This window comes from Halichoeres trimaculatus, unplaced genomic scaffold, assembly GCF_033239565.1.
Source record: "Halichoeres trimaculatus isolate MK-OKI-2021-1 unplaced genomic scaffold, fHalTri1.1 fHalTri1_scaffold_21, whole genome shotgun sequence".
NCBI classification, from domain to species: domain Eukaryota; kingdom Metazoa; phylum Chordata; class Actinopteri; order Labriformes; family Labridae; genus Halichoeres; species Halichoeres trimaculatus.
This window is the reverse complement of record NW_027437199.1, coordinates 11328029-11350721: the sequence shown is the minus strand read 5'-3', so window position 1 is coordinate 11350721 and position 22693 is coordinate 11328029. Positions and strand designations below refer to the sequence as shown.

The following is a 22693-nucleotide window of genomic DNA, read 5'->3' as shown; positions in this document are numbered from 1 at the left end:
ATCGTTATTGGGAACGTAGGATCTATCTCCAGTAAGCTGGACAAGCTAGCTGTGCTAACCCAGCAACAGACGGGAATACCATAGGGCAGAGTAGCATCCTGCTATTTACAGACATGGCTAACGGAGCTAACACCAGACACCAACGCCACACTGGAAGAACTTCACTTGTTGTGAGCAGACAGGATCCAGGAGACAGAGACTGAACAGATGCTGAACAAGCTCAGTCCTGGAGCTTTTTTTTTTATTGCTGCTGTGACTCCACCTGAATTTCTCCTTGGGGATTAATAAAGTATTTCCTATTCTATTCCATCTATTCTATTCTGTTCTGTTCTATTCTATTCTATTCCATTCTATTCCATTCTATTCTATTCTATTCCGATATCCATCAGTATCATCTTCCACAGTCTCAGCCTCATCACAATCATCATCCCTATCATTATTGTCCTCTTCTTCACTCTTATCATAATCTTCATGATCTGTATCTTCCTCATCCTGATCTTCATCACTATCACTCCACTCATATAAAAAAACTCTTTGTTCTTGGCTAATGAAACTAAACCCAGGCTGGGTGTGTTGTGTTCAGGTGTCAGACAAATAATCAGCTCATGCAGCTGCAGCAGCCTCAATAAAGCAGCAGATGAAAGAAACACAAACAGCATTGCTGATCTGTCAGAGGGAGGATGAATTCATGAAGGTGGTTCACAGGTGTGAGAGGTGAAAACCAAACCGCCTCAGAGCCTCGCGATCTAAGGGGGCCTTGAAGTCTTCCTCTGGGAGCTCCATGGAGGAAGAAAGAGGAAGAGGACCACACGGAGCAGAGACATGGCGGCCATACTGAGCGGGGAGAGAGCTTTCCTCTCAATAATGCAGCATATCATGAGGTTTGATCACTGAGAGGAAGTGGAGGAGGAAGAGGAGGGTCTACTGGAAGAAGTTTGAGGGTCTTACTTTCTTTAGGGGTAGTGATTGATGGTGGCAGTCCACCCAACAGTTGGTTTCATCTAATTCCTCTGTCAAGTGTTACTTTAAGGTCATGTAAGAAAAACATTTATTTATTATTCTGATATTCATGAATTAAGCTGCTGCATTTGTTTTAACTAGAGTGAACATGATGCAATGCTTAGATTAAAGACATTTTGTCTCATCATGCATGAAATAAATAAATTAATTGATAAAATTAACAGACACACATTTTTTAGAATTGTGAAAATCATTTATGAGGATTTTAACATATTCCAAAGAAACAGTCGGTTGCTCCAATAGAAAATAAAACTACACTCCTAATAAAAAACATCTTCTTGACCCTGCGCTGTGATATAAACATACGCCATGTCACCGTTTCATCATTTTACATTTCTTCTCATTGATCCTGTGATAATAAAATCCATGTCACTCTGCTCTGAAGGGAAATGAGCTCATATAAACCATAATGCCAGATTGCTGTAATTACACCTGATTTATTTGATTTCCTAAAATGCCATGTGAAATTTGTCTAACCCCATTAAACTGTTCATAAAGTTTATTTACGTTTTAAGATAATTATGATTCAGTCTGAGGTCAGGGCTGTTTATTTGATGGCTGCCTGCACTAAAGAGTTGAGTGAATCTTCAAGTATCAGGATCAGAGTTTATTCCAAATGTCAGCTAAAGAGCAAAGAGGGCTTTCATTTCAAGGAGAATAATTCTGAACTTGTTAAACCTGCAGCTTTAAAGACAAATAAAAGGTGAGTTTTAATGAGAGCTGCAGTAATCAGGGTGCACAGAACACGAAGGACAGAGCCTGCATAAAACAAACCTGCTGATGAGGATGTCTCCGATTCTGCCTGCTTCCTCTTTGTGTTTATTTCAGAATATTAAAGCCTCTTTATGCTCTTATTTTGGCAGGCTGTAATGGTGTCATATTAATTTCCCCTGCAGTGACACCCTGATCGGAGCAGAACAGATGGAAATCTGGGATTGTCCTGCTAAAATTCATCATGAAAAATGCATCCGACACCTGTGTAATTTGCCTAATCATCTCTTCCTAATAAGCTCCCTGCATTAATTATGCACGACTTCCACAATGCAATCAAGATAAAAGTAAATCTGATGACTTAATACCCTTCAAAATAATTACCCCCTCCTCACCCGTCTGTGGGACAGCTCTTCTTTTGATTTCTCCCTCCCCCTCATCTGCAGGATTTTAATTGGGATTAAAGAAAAAAAAACACCAAATGTGTCCTGTATGCTGCACTCTTCATCTCCCTGAAGACAACCAGACGTGACACTCAAGCTGAATTTAAGAAAACACCAAAAAATATTTTTTTATTCTCTTAAAAATAATAAAGTAAATATTACTTTATTGAAAACGTTGATTGTGACGCTCTGTGTCATCGGATGGCACTAGGCTGGTTTTATCAAAAGGGGGCGATTTTATAGTTAAAAGTGGATTATAAATTTAAGTTTGAGTTAAAAGTCAACCCACCAAACTTCTGCAAATGTGTTATGCTGCAAATAATTGATATGAACTTGGATATTCCTGAAACAGTCTAAGATCTTCATTAAATCCTCATACGGTTTTGCTGAATTGATGAAGTCATCACATAAGGATCTTCTTGTCACAGTGAAGGGGCGGGTCTCAAACCCAAGGTCTACCCAAAAAAAAGGGGGAAAGGAACCTTAAAGAGGCAGCAGAGACTGAAATAAGGGTGTTCTAATACATCAGCATGAGAAAAACAGAAATTTGTTTTATTTGTTAACTATGTAAAGCTACTAAGCGGCAACCCCCGGTCTAAAAATGTGAGAAAATGCGGAAGTGCTAAAATCTGCTGTTTCTTCAGTGTCCACTTGAGGCTGGCTCCAGAATTACCGGAAGCCACATACACACCAAGTCGTGAATTTTTTTGTAACTCTGCAGTTTAGTGGATATTAAGATCACAAGCTCGCCCAATCAGAGGCACAGCTCAGGGCCACGTGACTGACAGGCGCCCTATAGCTGTACACGAAGGCCGCAATTCCAGATGTGCTTCATTAACGTTTCTGGAATCTCATAGCTGCTTAGTTATTGAATACAGAGGTTAGGTTCATTGTTTCCTCTGAAATTTTAAAACTTTTCAACTGAATTTTTTTTAAAACCTTCAAAATGTTTAGTGAATAATTCAATTTCCCAATAAGCAGTTGATAGTTAGCTGTGTGTTATTTAATTTCACCAAGTTCTTTAGTACCCAATTTGTTGATATGTATAATTGAGATCACATGCAAAATGATAAACCTTTAGCATTAGGCCTATAATGTTTTACATGATGCAACTGAAGACCTCAGATGTGATATTCACAAAGAGTGGGGTTGTAAAATGGCCTTACCTGATTGTGACAGACACTGCGAGTACAGGCGCACTGCAAAACAGAATCTGGCCAGAAGTTATGTGCTAATTTTCACCAAATTCTAATGAAATCGCAGGGCTAATTTCAAAGAAATAAGAAAAAACTTTTTCTAATTATTACCTAAGTGCGATGAAATTTGTGGACCTCTAAAGGAAACAGTTGCGACCGTGTTATGCCTTCATGCTACTGACTTGGTTGTGATTGTTTAGTGTTGATGACTTGATAATGATGACCTAGTGGTGGTGATGTTGTGAACTTGATGGTAATGACTTGTTCATAATAGCACTTTTTTTAACTCATGCTTCATCCTTTTTGGTCTTTCTCTCTGCTTGGAGATCAACATTTCACCCTCACCCTGCAACAAATGACAGCTCTAAACACGTCAGGTGAAAGTTTTTAATCAGAGGTCACTTTATTTTGGTTTATTCAAACATCGACCTCCACCTGGAGAATTATTCCCTTTGAGTGTGAAGTTTCTTTATCAGTTTTTTCTTCTCCACTTAAAAACAGAGTCTATGAACAAAATACTTCTCTCTGTCACTTTTAACAGAATAAACATCCTCTCCTTCACATCTGGTGCATTAAAATTTATATACTTCATTCTTAACAAACTCATCAAAATTTATCTGAAGACTCATTCAGACATCACAGTTCCTCTTTAAACCTTAGAGATGTGTGAGGTCTAAAACCTACTGCTTTTCTAACCTGCACACACACCTCAGTGTAAAACCATTAAATATGTTTTATTCATATCTTGTTTATGTAATTAAAAACAGTAATTGGATTTACTAAACCCTCTTGTGCCAAGCAGACGGCTACGTGCTTCTAAAATGCTAATGTTCTGTATGTGGAGTATAAAAAGTGCTGGAAAGCTGCAGAGAAAGTGTGCAAGTTGTGTGTAAAAAGGAAATCAATGGTAAGTTTTAATGGGTTTGACGAGGGTAATGATAGAGGAGGTGAAGAGGCGAGGGCGCGGGTTAATGGTGCTATCAGGACACAGAGCGAGTTAAGAGCAAAGTAAAGGTCTGCCACCAGAGGTTAATTAACCTTTCAGAACCCGCCGTGTCTGAACGCACACGCAGGCTGAATGGAAGCTGCCACAGAGCGTCTGCAGGTCATGGCTAATACATTCTGCACGTTACAATTAAAACATCATCAGACCAGACCTGATCTGCGTTTAAGAGCGTTTATGAAGCGCACATTCAGCAGGCAATTTATTAAAGTCAGAGGCGTGTGGATGAGGGCAGCAGGGGTTAGCACAGATGTTATTTCACTCAATGCTAACACACTGATTGGAAGGAAGGAGAGACCAGTACAGCATCAGTGAAGCATTTATACATACACTTCCTCCTCTTTGTGTCAGTGAACGCACCATGGGACAGAACATGGTGTTTCATTGAAGGACAGGGACACAATGGTCCTCTGAGGTTTTTAGAGAAGGCTGGATGTCAAAGGACTTTAAAGGATGCTGAACATCCATTGGAAAAGGCCTTCATGTGTACAAAATGATGTTTTTATTTCAGTTTGACGCAGTTGGACCGACTTTGGCTCATCCATTTTTTCTGTATGTATGAAAATTGATCTTTAAACAACACAACCATTACTACCTTCACAGTTACTCGTGTCATTTTGTCCAAATGAAACAAATTTTTAAGGCTGTTAGCCTGTGAATGTGGTTCTTTTGAGACTACACATTTTTTTGTGAGTTGATAAGAAAACTAATAAAACTAAGGGCCTAATTTCAAGAACAATTGCTACTTGAGTTCTTGCTAAACCTGTGCAATAGAGCATGCACATATGTCTAATCCAATATTCTTAAATCTGCTTAATACAAATAAATAAATAAATAAATAAATAAATAAATAAATAAATAAATAAATAAATAAATAGATAAAATAAAACAAAATAAAAGAAGAAGATTTCCCAAAATTTCCAAGACGAAAACTCCCTGTAATGCAATATTCTTAAACCAAGTTAATAAAATAAAATAAAATAAAATAAAATAAAATAAAATAAAATAAAATAAAATAAAATAAAATAAAATGAAATAAAACAAAATAAGAAAATTTCCCAAACTTTCCATGACAAAAACTCCCTGGAATTTTCAGGAAAATTTCTGGGAATTCCTGGAAACTTTTCAGACACCTCCACCTTTTATGCCTAAAACCCCAAAAGTCCAAAGGATCGTGAGGCTCAACTTTCACTGTCCATATCCATACTGAAAATCAAGATCAAACAAGCTTTTGCCCCTTTGCTCCACTGAAGGTTCACATCCTCCCTAAGCTCGCCTTAGGCAACAAAACCCCTGAAAACTTTTAAGATCCCTGAGCTAAAATTCCCATGGAAAATTTCAGGGAACTTTCCTGAAATTAACTGGAAATTTCCACCCATTTGCAACCTTAGTTCAGTTTATGATACAGGCCTTGAGGTAGAGCACATTGTTAAGATGCTAACAGCTCATCTCAACAATCAGGCTCAAAACAAGAGTAACCTGAAGGAAGCTGAAGATTTTTTTTTCTGTAATATTGACTCACACCGTTTTTGCTTTTAGGCTTTCCTGTAGGATTTCTTCCAAATAAAGGCAAAATTCAACACACAGAGCAATAGAAACTCATTTCACTGTCACTACTGAAAGAGGCCGATGCTATGAGACAACTTTTACAAACCAGTTTATTACCACTTCACTGCTAAATCTGATCCAGAGAAACAAGTGTCACTGGGAGGATAGCTGAGCTTCTTCCTGAGCTAGTACTGATTTAATTTCACCTAGCAGCAGATTCACCTGTAGGCACATAGGCTCATAACTCGGTCCATGTTCAGCAGCTAACAGCCTGAAGCTAAGCTGGAGTCAGAATGAGATGCACACACACCCTGAGCATCATCATCACACACGGCCTCGTCTTTAAAGCAGCTGCTACGGCGGGTTCTGACGTTCCTCAGAGACCGGTTTGCCTGCTGACGCCTCCATGTTGGAGGGTTCCCCACGGACAGACTCGTCCTCAGGGAACACACACCTGAGCTTCTGCATCCTGCTTCCAGAAACTTCTTTAAAGGTGAAACAAAGACCGGTGGAGGAGAGGTAGATCAGTGTGATAGAAAACTTCCTGGCAGACACACTCTCACACACACACACACAGACACACACACACACACACACAGACACACAGACACACACACACACACACACACACACACACACACACACACACACACACACACACACACACACACACACACACACACACACACACACACACACACACAAGAACTGAAAGAAACCCACCCCTTCCCATGAGTGTGTGGATGTACACCAAAAACAAAGACAACAAAGGAATCCCCACCAGAGAGCGGACATCTCTGACTGCCTGTAAACATGCACCACATCCCAGCCTTCACACACACACACACACACACACACACACACACACACACACACACACACACACACACACACACACACACACACACACACACACACACACACTTTTCCTTCCTCCATGATGTAATGAACCTGCAAGGCTTCCCCTGTTCCTCTCCTCTCCAGGATCATTTTTTCTAACTCTACTTTTGATGCACTTTCACAGAGGAAGTTTTTAGAGCGCACCCCCTTCCCACCCTTTTCCTGTTACAAGTCTCCCCCTCCCTCTGCCCCTCCTCCCCCCTCACATATTTAAACACAGAGTTGGGGAACACGCTGCAGCACCTTCTCTCTGGATGAGGCTGATTCCCCCGGCTCCCTCTTTCAGAGTAATTGCTGTGTTTTTCAGCGAGTTTCAGATTCCCGTGCTGAGCTGGAGCTGCTTTAATTTGGGGGTAAATAGTTTTTCTGCTGAGTTTAAAGGCAGCATGCCTGGTGGGGAAGAGAAGGGGACCAGCTTTAGGGAGACTCTCAGAGACTGGGAAGAATTATTAGGATAGAAGAGGGAGGGAGAGGAGGGGGTGGTGATGCAACAGTCGGACTGACCTGGCGGGCAACTGACTTTTTGAATTCCTCATCTCTTCATGAAGCAAGCGAGAGCATCAGGAATCATACTTGGTGTGTATTAAAGTTCACATGAAGACTAATTTAGAGTGTATTCTCCTCCTGATTTCAACATGATTCACTTGAAATATCATCACGTTGTGATATAACAAAGTTGCCTTTACATCATCACGTGTTGGAGCCCACCTCTTCCAACAAGTCATTGCCAGGAAAGCTTTCTACGAGCTCACACTGGACAACCAATCTGGATTTCCGTGTTAAAACATTCTTTGGTACAGGACAGACTGCCTGGTGAAAGTCACTGTTGCTTCATCTAGTCAAAGACTGCACATTAAAAGCTAGGGCTGGGACAATATGCTATTCTCGTGATTCAGTTCTATTACGATTTTTGGGGTGCCGATTCAATTTAAATTGTGATTCGATATTTACATTTTTTGACATTTTTAGTTTGCTTTTTTAACATCAGACTATGTGAAAAAGTGAAATGATGACAATGTCTACAGACTATATCAGGAGCCATATTTTCCCATGAAATGCACATCACGTGAAACAGAGAGAAACATTTCACCCTCTGCTGAAGAAAAATGGTAAGTTTTTCCAATCCAGTTTATAAAATAAGACAGAAATGGAGAATTTGAATTTGAAAAAATCAAAAACAGTTTTCGGACAAAGAATCCTGTTTATGATATAGTCCAACAAAAAACCCTGATATATCCATTTCAATATTTTTCTCCCACCCCTAGTAAAAATGTATGTAGATGTGATTCCTTGTTGGGCTGTGTAAAAGCCACAAATTTGGCAGCGTAACTTTGAGAGAATCACGGAAAGGAGGGGAATTATAGTGTAAATGTGCAACATGTTCAGTGTTCTACTTCCAATATGCTATTACAACTACTTCCTAATTCACAAGGGTTAGGCACCAGTCAACTGCTAACTGCTCAGTGATCCGCTCTTAAAATGGCACAAGATCGTCATGAGACTTGCTAAAATAATGAAGTCACCACATGAGGATATCTTAACCAGTTCATGACACATTGAAGGGATGGGCCTCAAACACCAAGGTCTGTCCATAGCTCTGCTCTAGAAGGGCTTCCAGAGGGCTGGCTAATGAGAGGGAAGGGAGTTTGTGGAGCAAGGGGCCATTTACGCAACAACTGTTTTTAGGGTGAAACAGAACCGTTTACACAGAAATGGCTTTTTAGCTGACCTAAAACAAAAACTTTTGAAAACGGCCTCCAAAGTGGAATTTTTCTGAAACGCTGCCGCCACTGTTGTGGAAACAGTAAGCGGCCGTTTTTCAGTGGAAACGCTGACATCCCACTCCACTTCGCAAAGGACAACAGTACCGTTGTTATGATCATCACGGACTACCATGTTGTGCTTGTGTTGCTCAAGCTACTGAATCTGCTGACTGTCTTTCAACAAAATGTGCATCTGTTGCTCCACTTCTGCTCTTAGTATTCACCAATACACCAGATGATCAGCTCAACTCTACTTTGGTGGAGATCTCCCAGGAGCTGCTTCTGGACAAGACAGTTACAGCGTCAACTACAGGCCTGGCATGCTTACTACAGCGTTTTCAGTCCCGCATCGTTTCTGTGGAAATGCAGATTTTTTTCACTGTGTTTCCTTTGCATTTTAGTGTTTTAGGATAAAACATTGATGTGTAAACGGGGCCTTGAAGAGACAGTTGCAGCAACAGAGGCTAAAATACAGTTTTTTTTAAAACACTAATGTTAGAAATATAGGGTTGACGTTTATCTGTAAATCATGTGATGCTACTGCAGGGGTGCCAGAGAGATAGTTTAAAGCCTCAAAAAATGCACAGTACCCCCTCTTTAAACACTCAGGTCACCTTTTTACTGTTAACCTATGCATGAAGACATTTCTCTCTCCACTGATGTGTCTCTTCTCCCCTCTTCTCTGTTGTTCCTATAATGTGTCTGTCCGCTCACAGAAATGTGTAATTATGAACAAATGGTGACAAAAAGTCATTACTGCAATAACATGAGACTGTGTGGTTTCAGCTCCAGTCCAAATGAGACAATTCCACAATAATGACAGATAACTGATGACAATGTCCAGTGATTATCTCTCTGTAATTATTCCCACTCAGGCTGATTATTCCCGAGCAGATACGTTTATATGAAAAAGACAAATCTCCCTCAGTCTGAAAGGAAACATTATCAACCCACAAAATGAAATCCGTCTATTCAGTCAACATTCACAATGAATGACTCTGATTGGCTGGCAGGTGTCCATCAGCACACCTTGAATGTGTAGTTCTGCAGGTGATCAGGGGAAAACGAAACATCATGTCTGAAACTTCTTAAAGCTCAGCTGTGTGTTGAGTTATCAGTTCGACTACAATCATGCATCAAACTCAACATTATTCACTTGTTTCAGAACAATTTTAATAAAGTTTACGAGATTACAGCGATCTGATTTCACTGAAATCCTGCAGATCTTCCCTCACCACAGACTGATACAGGCTGCATCAGAGGGTCACTTACTGCCAACATGCTGCGTTTTCAAAATCTGTTGATGTTTAATTTTGAATCTATTTCATTAAGATTTCATCAACATTGTAACACAGTCAGTGTTGGAGCACTTTAATTTTCAAGCTTTAACAAAAAAAAAAAAAAAAAAAGAAGAGAAGAAGTTAAAGAAATAAAATAAAATTAAATTAAATTAAATTAAAATAAGATATAATAAACAGCCATCCAGCAGATCCTCAAGGTTGACAAGGAGACATGGGCGATACTGGGAATTTTGGTATTGATCCGATACCAAGTAAATACAGGGCCAGTAACGCCGATACCCATACTGATACCGATACTTTATTAAGGTTGATGTATCATCAAACTGCTGACCTTAAGGTGTTTCTGTAATTTTTTTCTTTTGACTATGTTGTTAAAACTTAGGACAGAATTTGGGCAAAGTTTAAAGGTGATGACAAATTACTTTAGTGTCATGATAAACACTTATGTTCAGAAACAATACAACAGTAACAAAACAAACTTTCACCAAATCATTGTTGAGTTCTGTGACACAGCGGCACTTACACAAACACAGTCAGGTTGCGACTTGTATAAAACAGCAGCAGTCAGTGCATGAAGTAAAAAAACTTAGGCCAGAGTATCGATCTTTATACACTGGTATCATTCGATATCAATACCAATGGTATCAATATTTGGATTGATCCACCTACCTCTAATGACAAGGATGCACAGGTTTACCCTGATTTTTCTAAACACAGAAATGTCATAGCTGTATCCCTTAATAATGTAAATGTAAAAAAAAAGTGAGGATGTTTATTTAACGTAGCAAGTGAAGTGAAGAACAGCAGTCTAGATTTTTTTTTGGTTGTTGTTAATGCTTTATACTGGTTTTCTGCAGGTACAGTAGTAAAAGAAAGTAGCTCTCTGGGACATGCTGAAAACACAGTATGAAAGTGTAACTCCCCTGATTTTAAATGCAAAAAGCTGATTGATCTATCTTACCTGGTTTCAACTGTACCTCTTACCAAACTTAAGTCATATTTCATGGAAGAAAAAAAATGTTTTTTATGTATGGCTTTTAATTTTCATAACTGTCTATAATGTTGTGTTTCTATTATTTTTATTATTGTTGTTAACTTATTGGCACAAAACATTACTTAAAATAAGTATAATGTAAGACTCAGGGAATTATGCTATGGGGCCAATGATATGTCGCCATGGCGCCAGTGCTACACTTGGCTCTACAGGGTTAAAACAAAGTTCCCTGGTAGGGTGTGTTGAAGCGTTGTGGACATATATTTTACATTTTACAGTCCCAAAGCAAGTTGTGCTGGTTCCTTACCAGCTCTGAGGTCCAGGATAGAGGATGTATGTGTGAAACAGCAGGTCTATCATCATGTTCTGATGTTGGTGAGGGATTTGACCGGCTAAGCTCTGTACCTCTGAGCCCCTCTGTCTGATTCAATACAAACTCACTCCACAGTTTGACACCAGAGCGACAGTTTTTCACTGAGCGTCATGAGGAGCAGCCCTCGGTGTAAACTCTGCTGTCACTGCTCTCGGTGATCACACACATGATGACAGTTTGTCTTTATCTGTGAGCACCGCTGGGTTCTGCAAAAACGCGTTGGTTCTGATGGTCCTCCACAGCTCGAGTGTCGCTCTGGTTTTTGCAGCTGTTTGTTTGTCTGTGATCATTTTCCCCCTCCCAAGGCTGAATGGTCATTTCACTTTAATGAGCTCAGTGCTCTGAACAGCACTGAGCGCAGGGCGGTGTGAAGAGCGAGGTTTAACCAAGGCTGCTAACACTACACACAGCAACCAATTACTGATAATTACTCCTCAACCACTCTTTAAAAAAGCTCTTCATTTGCACTCACTCCTTTTACATATTTATGGAATTAAAGTCCATGTGACTGCTTCATCTGCATGTTTCAAAGCTCAGATTTACACAGAGGAGCCACACACTCACACACACGGTCTTTACTTTATAAGTGAAGATGTTCTTTCAAAAGTATTGATAACGCTGTACTTTGTTTCCTGTAGAGGCAGTTCATGGTCCAGGCACTGACATGTCCTCACAGCTACTGAAGCGTACCTCTGAAGGACATTTTCAGCAGCTGTTTCAGCTCAGTGTGGTTTTCTTTCTCTTCTTGGCCAGCATGTATTCTATCATGTTTTCCTACATATGTCCTGTGTGATATGCTTTACGTCCTGTTTAAACCTGTCTGTAATCTCAGTGTGGAGACCTGAACAGTTATAAGGTGCAGTGCAGTAAGGTGCATGCCATCATTAGCTCACCTTAGCAGCATGTTGAGGAGTTTGAAAGTGATCTTGAAAAAGTCTTCCTTCGAGATGTATGCCAGATCGTTCCACACTTTAAAATTAGATTTTCAGCACCAAAATTGCTGGTTACAGGTTATTTTAAACTGCTACTTCTTAGCTTCCAGCTTGACCGGGATCAGACTGATTTACGGCACGTCTAGGTCTCTATGACAACACCACGCCAGCTGACAAAGTTTAGTAGTGAGAAGAGATAAAACACAGAGATCTGTGTTTTTCTCTGCTAAAAACGATTTCTGTGTCTAATTTTGTTGTGAAGGTAGACACAGGGGCCTAACTGTTAGACAGACAAAGAACAGAAGAGCAGAGGAAAGCTAAACGGGAGAGTGATACAGCCTGAGCTAAAGGCTAATTAGCCTTTAGCTCGGGCTGTATCACTCTATAACACAGGGGCTAAGCTGTTTGTGATAATGTTAATTCCAGCCCACAGTCAGCAGTTATTCTGCAGTGGTCTGTTCAAACTTGAGAGTCTATCAATAAAATGAAGAGTGAGGTTACGTTAGCTCTGCTTGGTAGATGACTTGCAGGACATAGCTAACCAGGATTCACTAGCGTTACACATTACGGACATGTCTTAGAGCACCGTACTGCCAGCTGTGCTAATTATAAGTGGCTACAAACACTAACCTCGCTAAAAGTAATTTACAACAGTGTGGGAAGACTCCGGGCCACAAGGTGGCGAGGTAGTGCAATTAAAACAGATCCTCCTCATGGCATCTTAAAGGGTCCAATTCTCATGTGACTCAGCAGTTAAAAGCAATACATACATTAAAGTGTATAGACACACGTTTGTGTAAAAAGTATAGATAGATTCAGCCTGATGAAGCTGTCTTTATACTTTCACTTGCAGAGAAACCTTCTTTCTTAAACTCAAACATTGGTTGTGCCTGTCATGCTTGGCTCTGGTTTTATTTGTGTTATGACACTTACATACTTTGATATTGATGTACACAAGAAGCTTGTAAGACAGGTTTAGGGCCTGATTTGCCTCCCTTGGCAATTCTTAGCTTGTTGTAACCAGTTCATTTATCCATTTTCCGAACCACTTATCCCTTTTCAGGGTCGCGGTTAGCTGGAGACTATCCCAGCTGTCATTGGGCGAGAAGCGGGGTACACCCTGGACTGGTCGCCAGTCAATCACGGGGCTGACACAGACAGACAGACAGACAGACAACCTTTCACGCACACACTCACACCTAGGGACAATTTAGAGTGATGAGCATGTTTTTGGACTGTGGGGGGACCCGGGGAACCCACACATGCACGGGGAGAACACGCAAACTCCACACAGAAAGGCCCAATGGCCAAGCTGGGAATCGAACCGATGATCTTCTTGCTACTCCAACTATGCTGGAGTGAATTAAACTTGTGACATTGTTAATTCATGTTGTTCTCCTTGATTTTTTTTTTTTTTTCTAACAGCGTGACAAAAAACATGCCAGTACCGGCTGGTGACAGTGATCGCCCTTTGTGTTTGTTTCATCTTCTGAAGTAGCTGAAGTACGTGGTGTCACAGTCTTCTGCAATATGTGATCAGTGGATTCCCATTTTAAAAAGACTGTTCAGAAATGTCCTTGTGAGTGTTTTGTTTTTTGGGGGGGCAATTTTAATTATTGATATTTTTTTTATTCATAGTCTCTTTCCCCTAAGGGTTTTAAATGATGTTTTAGTGGTTCAGATCTTGAGTTCTTTACTGAATGTTCAGACCTCTGGAGGGGAGGCTGCAGTACTTAACCTCTACAGGTCTTGATTCATTTTCGAATACAGGAATAACAAATAAGGGTACAATAAAAAGCCTGTTTTGAAAATGTGAGATGTTAACATTTTTGTGCAAAATGTAGGAAGTAAAAGTGAAAAGCGAACAAAAGAAATGATCAACACTTCATCTGGTACTGAGTCCTGAATGTACTTAAGTGGCGTAACAAGTGTTTGTGCTGTTTTACGTTCTCCATTTAGATTTGATAAATTGTTGTACTTGTGGACAATAAGAGAAAGGTGTAGCTGAAGTGATTTACAGAGTTTTAAAACAGAGATTGTAGTTGAACAAAAGCAAAACAACATGAAACACTCAGTTTTCGCTGCTTGAGCCTAACTGATACAATTATGTACTTGTGAAGCTGACTCGAGTGTCAACACTTGACGCTGTGATTACCGTTTGACAAAAACATGTTTAATTAGAGGAGTTAAGTGAAGAGGCGGGCGCTGAAGCATTAAAACATAAAGAAGCCTCTGACCCCCTTCAGCCATGGAGGATAATGGGATTCCACGTCAATAAACACTTAAAGAGAGTTTTCATACCCAGTGGCAGCATCCTGCAGAATAAAAAAAAAAAAAAGAAAAAAAAAACTCATTCAAAGTAAAATTTCAGATGAATCCTCTGTCCAACAGGGCTGCTATTTATTTTCATGTGACTTTTATTTGTGTTTCTTCATTTGATATCCATGGTCTCTCCAACTTTGTTTCACAAAACGTCTTCCAGCTAAGGTGTCCTCGCCTGCTTCCTGCTGAATTATTCATCATTCCAGTTCAATACTATTGGATCGGGGAGAAGGGGACTGAAAAGTTGAATTACAAAACATCACATTCTTTCATCTGCTCAAGTTTTTTTCTCTGAGTGCAGGGGTCAATTATGAGTCCTCTGGCAATGGCTGCCATGAATAAAACACCGGCAGGCTGCAAAACCTTGGGAGACTTCCTCCACTTGTGTAGATTATTGATGCTTTTATTTTTTTTCTTCCTATCCTCAGGTTAGAAAAAAAAGACCCTTTGTCTGTGGTCTCCTGCACTCTTCATGCCTCCATTGCCTCCGGGCAAAAGAGGCCTAATTTGCAGCGTTTGTCTGTTTTGGGGCCAATTATTCTAATAGCAAATGTTCTGGAAACACAATAAATAGAAAACAATAAAGAGAAGGCCGACTCATTTCATGCATTTTAATCATCCTCGCATTAAAGATGCATTTTATTTACTTAGGAAATTTGTCCAGTTTTACCTCAACGTCTTTAGACACACACACACCTGCAGAGCCTAGAGTCCCTGAGACTGGCTCATGTTTAGAATCTCTAGTTTTCAAATTAAGAGTCAGATAAATTCACGACGAAGTGAAATCATCAATATATCAGGGTACCTTTCAAAAAGGAAATCTTACCTTTAGGTTTAAAAAAATATGATTGTGTCTACTTATGAATGAAACTGAACTTTGATTTTTGGAAAAAAACAAAAAACATTTTTACTTTAATAATTTTTTCAACGTTTGGTCTTTTTGTTATTAAGTAATAACATCAGGCATTTTAAACATTGACAGCACTCCCTTCTTTTACTTTTTAAAGTATCTTTTATATTTCTTTGATTATAAATCTACAAAGATACACCCTTAAAAAATGTAACAAGACATGAGAGAAACTGAAATTTCCTATTAACCAGAGCTGAATCTTCTTGCATTCAGCTTAATTTTTGAATATACTCATTTTGGGTGTGAAGAAGCTACTGATGTTAAATTTGATGTTAAATATTGTGTTTAAATAATCGACAAGATAGATTTAAAAAGCCCTTTGGACACCACGTACACACCTTTTTGATGTTTATCCAGTGAGACAAATAAAAACTAAACATAACTGTCAGTAGGCTGAGTCCATTGACACCTCGACAAGGTATCAGGACTCTCCATACTTCCACTCCTGGCTCTGGCCCTGCCTCACAGCACTAGATGTCAGTGTTCTCGCTGCTCAGTCAGCTGCAAGCAGCTGCAGCAGGACAAGCTCCAGGAAAACGCATCTTTTTTTTTTTTCACTTGAAAGTCATGGTTTCCAGGAGGATTTGATGCTGCAGCCTCCTGTGTCACGGCCTGATTACTTTAGGCTTCACTTTTATCTCATAATGAGCTGCAAACTGCTGAGACCAGGTTTCCCCAGCAGATGCTTCAGATCCTGCAGAGTGCAGCGAAAACACTTGTTGACTGTTTAGATGCATCTTGTAAAAAAAAAGAGAACCTCATCACGTGATTTTTCAACAACAAACATGCAACAACATGCAACAGGCAGTTCAAGGGCAACTGATACATGGTTACAAAAGGAAAATTATTTCTTTGATTAATATTAAGGGTTTGATCTACACATTCCTTACATATACATTAGTGCCTAAATAAACAGCTTGTGCTAGTTTAATCAAATAATTGCATCTGCATATACACCAATTAGTATCAGTTTTAATGAGGAGACGCTTTAAAGTTGGTCTTGCTTTAATGTGAGATATTTTGATCTGTTTTCATGGCAAAATGCATTTTTAGAGGCAGGCTTTTTTTCAGATATAATGTTGTTAGTCAACAGGGGGAGCTTTACAAGTGTAGACTTCAAAGTCAGTATTTTTTTTTGTACATAACACCTATTTTCAGAGGGTCTCCAGTGTCTCAAAAATACAAATGAAAAACAATCAAGATAAAATAAGACAAGGGCAAGACATGACAACACTTTGTTGATCCCCAGGATTCATATGTTGCATTATACAGTAAAGTGAGGAAATGGATTACAAAAAAATAAAACAGAATACAATTCATTTAACAGTTAAATCCAAATTGAGGAAAACAGGGAATTTATTAGATTTGAAAAAGCTAGATAAGGTAACAAGGAGTGAGTTTGAGTTGCAGTGTGAGAAACAAAAAGGGAGGATTGTAGGGACAGTCTAAAGCTTCCAGTTTCATTATACAGTCTGATGGCAGTGGGAACAAAGGAACATAGAAACAACAAGATATCACCTAAAAAAAATTAAAATGTTTCCTTTTCTATAATACCAGTAGTTTTGCTCACAATAAAAGCTTTAATACCCAGAACAACAAAACATTTTATTTCTAAAATTCAAACACAACATAAATATCTATAGAAATCGCTATAAAGTGAAAATAGGTTAAAAAACAAACTACAGTGTCTCCAGTGAAACTTAAACTCAGGGTGGGGCCGCTTCACTATCAGCCAATCAGCGCACGCGTACACAACGTAACCCGGAAGAGAGACCAGAATCTGAAAAGAGCGCCTTGGTTTGAAGTGGAGACCTGGTGGAGACGTTAGCTGAAGGTATGTTTCGACTTTAATACTCAAATAACCTGGTTATGGGCGTAAATACATTTTAGAGGTTGATACAGAATGTTTAACATCTCACGAGTGTGAGATGGGGTGACTTTAAACGATTACTTCCTTTTGTTGTCGCAATCTTAACAGAATGTTGTCAACTCGGTTGACCGACGTGCTTCTCTTTTAATTCAACGGTTACTTCACATAAACTCCTGCTGTCCAAACGTTTTACATACTGTTAGACAAAGTTTTAAACCATGAAAGCTGCTGGTCATTTTTTCCCTGGACAAAGGTGTCCAGACTTTTCAAATAGAGGATTGAGTTTTGTTGCATCTGCCTAAAACACACCCACACACTCCCCCTGCCAAGGTACAAAATCTGACAAAGTCACCACCTTAGTTGTTAAACATGTCTCTTGTCACCTTATTACATTTTTGGAATAATTACATGTAATATATCCTTTTGCCCCCACAAATTATTATGTCTCTTTTTTTAGCCTCACAGTAATCCAAACAGAGCTAATAGTTTCATTTGATACAAGCCATGGTGACGCAAATGACCACTCAATATCACTGATGTCTTTAGTTAATCTTGACAGCATTAAGGTATGAAGGATTTCTGAATCAAAATCTGAAAATATTGTAACGTGTAAGTATTGTGTGATTTATATGTAGGTGTTTTAAATCACTGATAAAAGTTTGTGAGGCCCTCGTCTTCAGAATAAACATCCCATTGTCTCCTTGGTGAGCCTGACCTGTGAGACAGGTTTCTTGAGTGTACCTGTGTTATCAAAGGTTAGCTCAGGTTGATTTCAAGCTTGTTAGTTGAGTTTAGGCTCACTGTGCAGCTTCATAACAATCTGCAGAGGCGGATGTGTGTTACACTTTATATCCCAGCTTGTCATGCAGTCACAGTCGGTCTCATCATGTGTGCTGTGTGTGTCCCTGTGGGGTGTGTGTAGCTGGTTAGCATTGATCAGGCCTCTTGTTTACAGTAGAGAGCTCCTCGGGGGACAGTCCTGAGGTTAATTACTGCTCCTCACTCTGCTGATGGAGGCGGAGGAGACACTAATGAGGAGGACACTGCTGCTCCAGGTCAGCTGATCACCTCAGCTGGTTCAGGGACACAGCGGGTTTAACAGAGCGAGTCAGTGACCACTACTGCAAGACACATTATGTTCCTTGCTTGTGGTGGATCAATGTCAGTTTCTGGAAATGATACAAAAAGGTGTTTGCTCAACGGCGAAAGAGTCTTCAGAAAACTTTAAGGTGATGTGGAGCTACAATCATATGAATATGCATTACATCTTTCAGTTTCGCACACTGCAACCTCATTTTATAACTCAGCAAATTCCTGTTGCTGAATGCAAAGACTAACTTTTTCATCTGTCAGGATGTCTGTGGTTTCACTGCTTTGATATCCCCTTTGAAAATCACACAGCTGTCAAATAAAAGTTCAGACCTCATCCATGCCGGTCGACTTGGAAAAAAATAAGGTCAAAACACAATCCTCAACACTAAAACTGCTGTAGGATTTTATCCAAGTCCCTTTACAGCAGTTGTGCAGTCGTTACATGTGACGTGCCATCCAGGAGACCAACAGCCAGATGTTTAAAAAATGAATTCTTTAAGGGAGATTAATTTATTCCTGTCCCTGAAACTCTAGAGGCAGCGCAAAGAGAGTGAGATGTCAAAGTTAAACAAACCTGTACGGTGGAAATAGTGATTTATTCATTGCTATCTGTAAACAAAGTTGAGGAGGTCACCATGGAGTGAAAGGTTCCAGAAAGCTCCGTGGTTTTCTTCAAGGATGCACTTATCTTTTGCTTTGTAGGGGATAAATACAAAGTTGAATCTTTGCTCTGGGTCAGATGTGCAGGCTCGGTGCTGGTGCTCATGGTCAGATCTCTTTGCCGGCTGAGAGCAACACTGGAGTCCAAAATTTTACTCACAAAGACGAATAGTTGTAGTTGAATATCTCATTTTCAGATTTCCATCACACATGCCTTTAATAAAAGCCTGCTTCAAGTAAAACCTGGTGAACTCTGTGTTTCATTCTTTTTATGTTTTAAGTCCTGACCTGACCTGCTGTCATGACTGTGTTCATGTTTTTGTCTAACACATAATGCATACTCACCCGGTGTTTTATCTCTTTGTAACCGGTTTATCTGATTTTGCATCTGCAGTGTCCTCCTCTTCATCATCATGAGTTTCTTTTCCGGTCCGTCCAGTCCTCCTGGCTGCACCAGCATCCAGGAGCAGAGAGACCGCTGGGAGAGGAAACGCAGCAGGACGGCCAAAGAGCTGGTTCAGACCGAACAGCGCTACTGTCAGCAGCTGGAGCTGATCAACACGGTTAGTTTCAGAGTCAAGGAAAGCTGGGTGACCTGCTCGAAAACCTCTCACACCATTTATCATTCATTGCTTTCTTGCCTGGTTCACTTAGGACAGCATTGCTCCTGTAGTGCATTGACCCACAGGTGTCACAAAACGAAACATAGCCAGTCACGGGAAGGAAACATAATGGTCTGTAGGTTAATATCTGACGCTGATACGGTAACAGTGACAGATAAAAAGTTAAATTCAGAATTAAAAGTAACAATTCCTCTTGATGCATGTGCCACAAACGGTACTTTACAGGTCCTGCCATCTTTTTCATTGCAAATATGTCTGATAAAGATGTTTTAAAGAAGGGGTATTGTGCTTCTTAAGTCTTTAAACTGCCCCTTTGGCAGGCCCATCCAAGCTTTCCAAACTTTGTTTTTCTCTCAGTTTTGTTTTAGAAAACCTTTATTTCAGCCTCTGTCTCATACACAGTGTTCTAGCTGTCTCTTTAAGAAGGCATCCTGCTCCACAAACCCCCTTCCTTCTAATTGGCCAGCCTTCTTGAGGGCCTCTGCGGCATAGCCATGGACAGACATTGGTGTTTGAGGCCCATCCCACTAACGTGTTGTAAACCAGGTGATCCTTATGTGATGACCTCATCAGTTTAGCAAGTCTTGTTGAGATCATGTGAAGATCTTGTGCAATCTTCGTAACTGGCTTTAATGATCAGTTTAAAGATGGATACAGGGATTTCTACATTGAATTGATATCTATCAGTTTGAAAATCTTAAAACATGGGTAGAATATAATCACAATACCCCAGAATACAAGACTTTTTGCACTGAGATTACAGATGTTCATATGCATTGTTTTTACAAGTGTATATCTAGACGTAAGTAGGGATGGGAATTGGGAACCAATGCCCTTATCGATTCTGCTTCTCGATCTGATTCTTTATCAATTCCCTTATCAATTCCTGTTGTGAATTTTCTTGGTACAAAAAGTAGCTTTACAGGTTATCTGTGTCAACAACATTAAATTGAGTTTATACTGTAAGTAAATTAAATGTAATCGGTCCCTGAGTCTGGATATTTCTGGGCATAATTATACAGAAACAGGTAAAAATTGCACACGATCTGACGTTGATGTACTGTGTTGGAATATATTAATAATTCAAGTAGGCCATCGAGTGTCTCAAAGTGGTTATAGCAATGGTTTAAGTTGTTTGGAAGCTTCCCGTGGTTATGAAGTCAGCCATGAGCCTTTCAGTTGCCTGTTATCTTTTGACATTTGAAATTCTCAGTATTTTTTACAAAGAGTTGATGTGATATGTTTCTGTGATGGAAGTTTAAATTCTATTCTGAAGCTGAAGTTATACAGATGTTTGCTAACTGCTAACATATCAATGCAGTTTCTCATATACGTTAGCATCAAGCTTGTGCTATTTGTTATTTTGGTAAATAAGGGGATTTATACTGTTTTGAATGTACTGAATATGAATCTCCTGAGAGAGAGTAATGTACATTTCTTTATGAAGTCAGTTCTTCAGTAAAACTTCAAGCTGAAAATCCTGAATAAGAGTTTTCTTGGGAAATGTTATCTAATTGCTAAGCTAAGATAGCTGCAGCAGACTAGTCGACGTAAGGCCCGGCGGCTCAGGCACAATGTAAAGAATTGATAAGGGAATTGTTTAGCACAAAGGCTACCAATATCGATGAATTGAAACATTTATTATCGATTCTCATTAAGAACCGGTTTTCCATTCCCATCCCTAGACATAAGAGAACTTAAGCACCTATTAATCCTGACATTATCAGCTTCAGCGTAGGTACCACTCTGTCAAAGTAATAATTTAGCAGCACCAACATTATAAAGTATAAACTATCAAGATAAAACATCTCTTCTATGGCTTCAAGTAGTTTTTGACTCCACTGCTTCACTTTTACATGAAACCGACTCCTTTCTTCAGTTCTTTTTCTGCCTCTATGTTCCATATTGTCAGACTTAAAGTAGCCTTTGTGCTCCTCTTCCTCCCTGTGGAGAGAACAGACTTTTCCTCCCTCGGCTGCAGACTCATTTCTCTACAATTACTCAGCCTCCACCCGCTCACTCCAATTAGGAGTCATTTTTAGGCCTAATGCACATTCAATTTGCTAATCCCATTTTCACTTCAAATGACTTGAGACCGGCACAGCTGTCGCTTTTATTGTAAGAGTACAACAAACCAATCCTAATGTACTCTGCTCATATATACAGTCCTATATGATGTGAAACTGCTGAACTCTGAGGCTCTTTAATGTATATTGTCGTCAGCTCTACATCTGTTCTCTGAGTTTAAGGAGAAATTAAGACGGTATTTAAATCTCTCTGTTCTTTCTTATTAACACAAAGAAATAACACGGCTCTCTCCGCTCTCCTTTCTGGCAGTACTTTGTGGAGATCTTGAAGGCCAAAGGAACCCTGAAGCCGGGCATTAGAGAAAGCATCTTCAGCTCAATTAAAGCCATCCATTCAGTGAATCAGTGAGTATCCTCTGAATAATTTAAACAATCGCTGTGCTCTGGAGATGACCGTGTTGAAGAGGGGAGGATTAAAAATGCAGCAGAGATAAACTCTTGGTTTACCACATCAGCTTCTTATCTTCTGCATTAACACCTCTAATGATGCTGTGTTTCACTGCAGAGGTGTTTTGCTCCCCAGTGGACACGTTAAGGCGTATCAGGTGTACTTACCGCAGGTGATATCGACATTAAAGAGCATCATAGTTACCAAAGAACATTCATGAACTCTGTTTGCCCACCTGACCTGCTGCTGAACATTTCAGGAGGAAAAAACCCAAATCCAAGTCAGAGAGATTCTGGTCTCAGCGTATCTCTTTAGACAAGAAATTGATCTTTCTGTCTGTGCGGTGAAACTTACATCTCAAAGTGAGCTTGGAAGACTTCAGAAAGTTTGGGTCCATAAATAAAAGGCTGATGTTTGAAGAGAGAGTGTGTGTGTTTCTATAAATCAATAAGATACAAACATACTGTAGGAATCATGGAGGAGTTTGAAGGCTGATACTGAGGTAAACTTTGATCATTTTTGTGTCAAAAACAACAAAAATATCAGTGTGTTTCAAG

General features: G+C 39.7%; 1 protein-coding gene across 2 annotated transcripts in view; it reads left to right on the top strand.

Annotated features, from left to right (window-relative positions):
* Positions 1 to 17162: 17162 nt before the first annotated feature.
* arhgef39 (Rho guanine nucleotide exchange factor (GEF) 39) overlaps positions 17163 to 22693 on the top strand; it is a 46574-nt gene continuing 41043 nt past the window's right edge. For both annotated transcript variants that reach the window (XM_074698345.1, XM_074698344.1), the window contains exons 1-3: positions 17163 to 17250; positions 19433 to 19601; positions 21999 to 22093. In XM_074698345.1, the coding sequence (XP_074554446.1) occupies positions 19452 to 19601; positions 21999 to 22093 (245 nt within the window). In that variant the 5' untranslated portion in view covers positions 17163 to 17250; positions 19433 to 19451. The remainder of the gene's footprint in view (positions 17251 to 19432; positions 19602 to 21998; positions 22094 to 22693) is intronic.